This window comes from Pinus tabuliformis, chromosome 9, assembly GCF_031772625.1.
Source record: "Pinus tabuliformis cultivar Carrire ecotype Pingquan chromosome 9, CPIR1, whole genome shotgun sequence".
NCBI classification, from domain to species: domain Eukaryota; kingdom Viridiplantae; phylum Streptophyta; class Pinopsida; order Pinales; family Pinaceae; genus Pinus; species Pinus tabuliformis.
In genome coordinates this window covers 1,237,856,826-1,237,862,825 of record NC_142307.1, presented here as the reverse complement: position 1 = coordinate 1,237,862,825, position 6,000 = coordinate 1,237,856,826, and the positions used below count along the sequence as shown (strand labels likewise).

The 6,000-nt window shown below is 36.8% G+C and overlaps 1 protein-coding gene across 1 annotated transcript; it reads left to right on the top strand.

Moving 5' to 3' along the window:
- The first annotated feature begins 206 nt into the window (after window positions 1-206).
- LOC149153033 (uncharacterized) lies at window positions 207-758 on the top strand. The gene has a single exon (XM_089443668.1). The coding sequence runs from the start codon at window positions 207-209 to the stop codon at window positions 756-758; it is 552 nt and encodes a 183-aa protein (XP_089299794.1).
- Window positions 759-6,000: the final 5,242 nt, after the last annotated feature.

The following is a 6,000-nucleotide window of genomic DNA, read 5'->3' as shown; positions in this document are numbered from 1 at the left end:
TTATTTTCATAAATAAATGTGCCAAAATTCCATTTTTCCTTTCCAAAGCCTTAGCCATTGCCTTTGCCAATTTCCTTAGCCATAAATAATCAAAAGTAATCCCCATCACTAGGATTTTCCCCAACATTCAGCTTGGAATAAGTGTCCCATCATCTGGGGTTATTATTTTTCTTTTATTACATGGAATTTTTACTGGGGTTGTTACAATGTCATCTGCTAAAAATGATTTAGGAATTAAGTGTTTTTACTGTGGCAAAATTGGTCATATTGCTAGAGACTGTTATAACAAGAAGACTGATGAAAATAGACATAGACACAAGAGCCATACAAGGCATTTTGTTGGCGAAGATCTGAATCATGATCTTAAATTATTTGTGTCTGATGATACTCTTCCTGCTGAGACTGATGAGGTTGGAACTTGGTTTGTGGATTCTAGAGCATCCACTCATATGGTATGTAATAAAGATTGGTTTGAAAATTTTAAGGAAACCAACAATGGTGCTAACATCTACCTGGGAGATGACAAAGCATATAAGATTAAAGGGTATGGAGATATCCTTGTGATATTGCCTATTGGTAATATCAGTCGCATCCAAAATGTCATGTATGTGCTTGGTATTAAAAAGAATTTGATCTTTGTCTCCATGATTATAGATCAGAATTTAAAGGTAATTTTTTTCAAGACTTACTATGTTGTAAAGGATTTTCCATATCATCAGAAGTCGATTGCATCAGGAGTAAGAGTTGGAGGCCTATAGAAGTTGAATGTTACAAGCATGCCACATCAAGCTTTAACTTCAGTGACTATGACAATAGAGAATCTTTGGCATCAAATTTTTGGTCACATCAACCTTCATGATTTATTGTTGCTGCAGAAAAAAGGTATGGTTGATGGAATTCCTATTTTAAGAAATGAACATATTGATTGTGAAGGTTTTGCACTTGGAAAAATGCACAAGGATGAATTTCCCTTTAGCTTAAATAGGAGAAAGAAATATATACTTGAACTTTTGCATACTGATATTTGTGGACCTATGCAGACAAGGCCCTTAGGTGGAGCTTACTATTTCTTGTTATTTATTAATGACTGCACATGGTATACATAGGTATACTTTCTTAGAAGGAAAAGTGATGTTTTTGAGTACTTTAAAGAATTTAGAAATATGGTTGAAAAGTAGATAGGGAAGGTCATTAAAATCCTCTGCTCAGATCAAGGGGGAGAATATAGGCTTGGAAACTTCATCAAATATTGTTGAGATCATGGAATAACACAACAATTTACAGTACCTCACACTCCACAACAAAATGGGGTTGCAGAAAGAAAGAACAGAAATCCGGTGGAGTGTGCACATAGTATGATTAAAGGTAAGAACCTATCCAATGGTTTTTTGGCAGAAGTAATTAGTATTGCAGTTTACTTAAAGAACAAAAGTCCAACTAGGTGTCTTGATCTCAAGACTCCATTTGAGGCTTTATATGGTTTTAAACCTATAGTCCATCACTTGAGAGTATTTGGTTTTAGATATTTTCCACCCATTCCTAAGGAAAATAGGAAGAAATTGAATTCTAACATATTTGTAGCGTATTGTTTTCATTTCAAAGCATATAAGATGTTTAATCCATGAACAGATTGGTGAAGGGAATAAGGACAAAATTTATGAGGAGTGGCACATACCTTTAGTGATTGATGACAACAATGATGAAGCCAAAGACAATCATTTACAATAGAAACAGTAAAAGAAAGAGGAATCTAGTGATGTGGATACATTCAATAGTCGAAGTCCATTCATAGGTGAACAAGAAATCACATAGGATAGAATTGAGGAAAGTCGCTACCAAGGAGATCATGATGACATACTCACTTACGTGCAAGGTACAAACATTATTCTCTTATGAATAGTGTTTTAAATTTTGTTGAGCCCATGAATTATAATGAATCAAATCAGTACAATGAATGGAGATCAACTATGAAACAAGAGTATGAGTCCATAATTAAAAATAAAACCTAGGAATTAGTTGAACTGCAAAAGGGAAAAGAGCCCATAGGTTGTAAATGGTTATATAAACCTAAGTTCAAAATAGATGGTAATGTAGACAAATATAAAGCTAGATTGGTGGCCAAAGGGTACTCATAGAAATAAGGAATTGATTATGAGGAGACTTTTTCTCCTATAGCTAAGTTAAATACTATTAGGATGTTAATAGCTCTAGCTACAAATTACCATTGGAGTTTACACCAACTAGATGTAAAATATGCTTTTCTAAATGGAGATTTGAAGGAGGAAGTACATCTAACAGAACCTGAAGGGTTCGTTAGAAAGGGGTAAGAACACTTGGTCTGCCAATTAAAAAAGGCATTGTATGGGCTGTGTTAAACACACATGGGTAGTAAGAACAATATGAAAGATAAATCATGCAGTACAGTTTTTATTGACAAATGATATACATTTATAGTACATTATGTGACTCTTGGGTTTCACATCCCAAGGTCTCTTAGACTACTTAGTCTATTCAGCTTCCACACTAACCCATTTAGGATTAGGTGTCCAACATTCCCCCCTTAATCCAAAGGGTTATGTATGAGTCCAAGAAGAGAGTTGTAATACAAAATGTGCAAAAATGCATGGCAACACTAGGCTAAATGTGCTCTATGAAATGTTGGTATAAAGGGCAGTGGTTTAAGGATGACCACCAACACTGGAACACTTAGTGCAGTTCCCGGAACTCTTCCAAAACTGGCAAGAAACTGAAGTCTTCTGCTAGAGGAAGTGATCCTATTGTTTTAAAGAGGGAAACCTTAAACCATGAAAGGGAGGCCTCACCTCGCATAAAAGGGAGAACTTCAACCTGAAAAGGGAAGTCTCAACCTGTGATGGTTTAAGGATGACCAACAACTCTGGAATGCTTAAAGCAATTCCTAGAACTCTTCCAAAACTGGCAAGAAGCTAGAGTCTTCTGCTAGAGGAAGTGTTCTCAATTTTGTTCCTGGAATTCTTCCAAAACTGGCAAGAAGTTGAAGTCTTATGCTAGAGGAAGTGTCCCAGATTGCCAAATGAAGGCATGCTCAGGGGCATCTTTGTCTCTGGCTACAACTCTGAATCTGGTGTGACAGGTTGTGGCTCAGGCTTGCTTGATGTGACTTTGAAGCTTGTAGATGACCATCATTTCCCCCCTGTCAGATACAAGGTGAGATGATGGAGAAAACTCAACTGCAAGACTCTTCAATACTCTGGAACAAGTTCTAACATGTGATTGGAATATCTTCTTGGCTATTGATGCCCATTTCCAAGAAGCGATCCATCCAAGATGAATCTTTGTTCTTGCAGGATGTTTGTTTTTGAAGCATCTGTTGGAAGAATGACTTGTTTTACAACAGTGCTTACATCGATGAAGATCAAAACAGTGATCTTTCAAATGGCCAATTCGATCACAGTGTTGGCATTTCACAATCTGTTGTTGTTGTTGTCGTTGTTGCTGTGGAAGAGAGGCAGAGTCTGGAACAGCTGGAGGTGAACTGTCATGAGGAGCAGGTGAACTGTCATGAATGAATCCAGCACTCTGAAACTGAATGGGCTTTGAGTAGTCTGGAATATGAAAGGACAAGTCCTTCTCATATCCAAGACTGGTTCTGTGCTTGTTGTGGACAAGTTGTTCCCAAGGTCTGATGATGGGCTTGGGAAGTGCAGACTGAGTTTCTGCATCTGTATCTAAATCTGAACCAACTGTAACATTAATGACTTGCTTCTGATGGGTTGCAGTCTCAATGTTTTGAACAGAAACATGTTCAGAATTATGACTCCTCTGTTTTAATTCTTCTTGCTGAAGCTGAGATTCAAGTTGTAAAAAATCAATTTTCTCTTGTGCATTTTGTAGACATATTTGAACATGAGCAAGATTGACTTTGCTGATTTTCACTGTGTCTTCAACAGTACATCGTATCAAGGTTTTGAGGAACTCTAATACTTCACCAATTAGAGCCATTTATACCTTAAAAACTAATCACAACTACTACTTAATGCAGAAAAGTAATACCCACTCACAGTACACAGCTATATCCTTATAAATGTGCAGCAAATGATTAGTGTGCAACAAGAAGCAACAGGTAGAATTCGAAGATGCTGAAACTAGATCAACTTGAATTGTTTTACAGTAGGCCAAGAGAGTCTTGAAGCATACCAGGAAGTAATTTAAGTATTCATTCAACACTATAATTCTTTCTTTCTCAAAATTTGCAAGGAGTCAACAAACTAGATAATGCAGATTGGTTCTTATTGAAAACTTTTATATCTCAACACCTGATATAGTCATATAATCTCAGTAATAGCATCTACAATAGACCAAGTTCTGGCACCCAATTTCGTTAGCTCATCAAAACTATCTCTTGAATATAAGTCTTATAGAATATCAAAAGACTGCAGCAATGTCTCTGAAAAAGAACCGAACAATCATACAACTTGTTTGCAGCTATATCCAAAATAACTCAAAAACAATGTTGGGAAGAGTTCAACTTTAGCAACTGATTTTTTTTTTTTTTTAATGATGAAATTGATGCACCTCAAGCAGTTCCTTCTAAAGCTGAAGTAGGTCTTCCACCTCCAGCTATTGCAAGTACAGTTAAAAAACCACTGGTAGCAAAGAGAATTGTTGGAAATAAAACCGGTGAGCTTGGTGTCAAAAAAGGCTTACAACTAAGCCAAAAGAGGATCTTTATGATCAAAAGCCAAAAGAACTTGCATCTACTAGCATTCCTTCAAGTGCAACTACAGCAGTACAGGATGCCTCTTGCCCTTCTCGGTTCACATACATGGAGAATAATTCCAATTCAAACTCAAATGGTGGAGCACATATCTCTGGTCATGTTCCTCCTGTCGCTGGAGCAGCGTTCTTAGCATGGACATTTTCCAAACGAGATATACAGGAACACATTTGCCACCCTTGCAAAGTAGTCACAACAACATTGTGTCAATATGAATCTTAATTTGAGCCTCTAGCTATCAAGCTCTCGGATATTGAAGCTCCATTAGAACCCTTTGCGCTTTATCATGATTTTAATTGCTCTCTACCTGTCATGCCCCCAAACGCTAATGTTTTGTGCATATTTTCTATTCTAAAAAATATGCTTCTTGGTAAAATTCGTCGAGCATTTGATAGACTCTGGTAACACGATGAACGTATGACTAGTTTGGGAGCTATTTGAAAACTAGTGTTATTAAAACGGTGTCGGTCTAACTTAGAATGGTGGTATTAAGCTACGTCCAGGCTGGCTCAAACTTGAAGCAAGTAATGTACTGATTTAACAGGTGGACACGGTTATATGATATGGCAAGGAGATAATGTATACAACATAATAGGGTAATACATATATATGAACAACGTATCTATGAATAGCGTATATATGAACAGCGTAATAGAGTATATATGAACAACGTGTATATGAACAACACAATAGGGTATATATGAACAGCGTGTATATGAACAACGCAATAGGGTAATACATATATATATTCAACGGTGAAATATGGGAATACCACCGGGGACTATGGGAGAGTCAGCATATGTGTAGTACAGACAACGTATATGCAGTCAACACACAAACAATAATGATACCAAGGACAGCGTGAGAGTGGTAAGGAAGGTGGAGGTTCCAACAGCATTCTGACACCAAACAACGTTCTAAAAGCGTTCCAGCAGCGTGATACCAACAATAATCAGTATTGAATCATCTTCCTTTACTCCATCAAATTTTTCACACTCTGAATGCCAAAATCAAATCGACCTCCCCTCCTTTCGTAGCCAGAATGGTCCCAAAATTATTTACTAGACACAGTCGAACGAGAGTAAATATTTTCTTTTGTTATTATGCCACAGTGAATGAGAAAATCTTTTCAGGAAATCTCAAAGGCAGTCACATAATGGAATCATTGGACAAATAGAAAATCCTGTTCAAGCCAAAAATACACTTGCCTCTATTATTCCTCTTTGTCACTACAGCAATGAATG

Excerpts from the sequence above, each read along its gene's own strand:
- LOC149153033 (XM_089443668.1), top strand. The coding sequence starts at position 207 with ATGTCATCTGCTAAAAATGATTTAGGAATTAAGTGTTTTTACTGTGGC.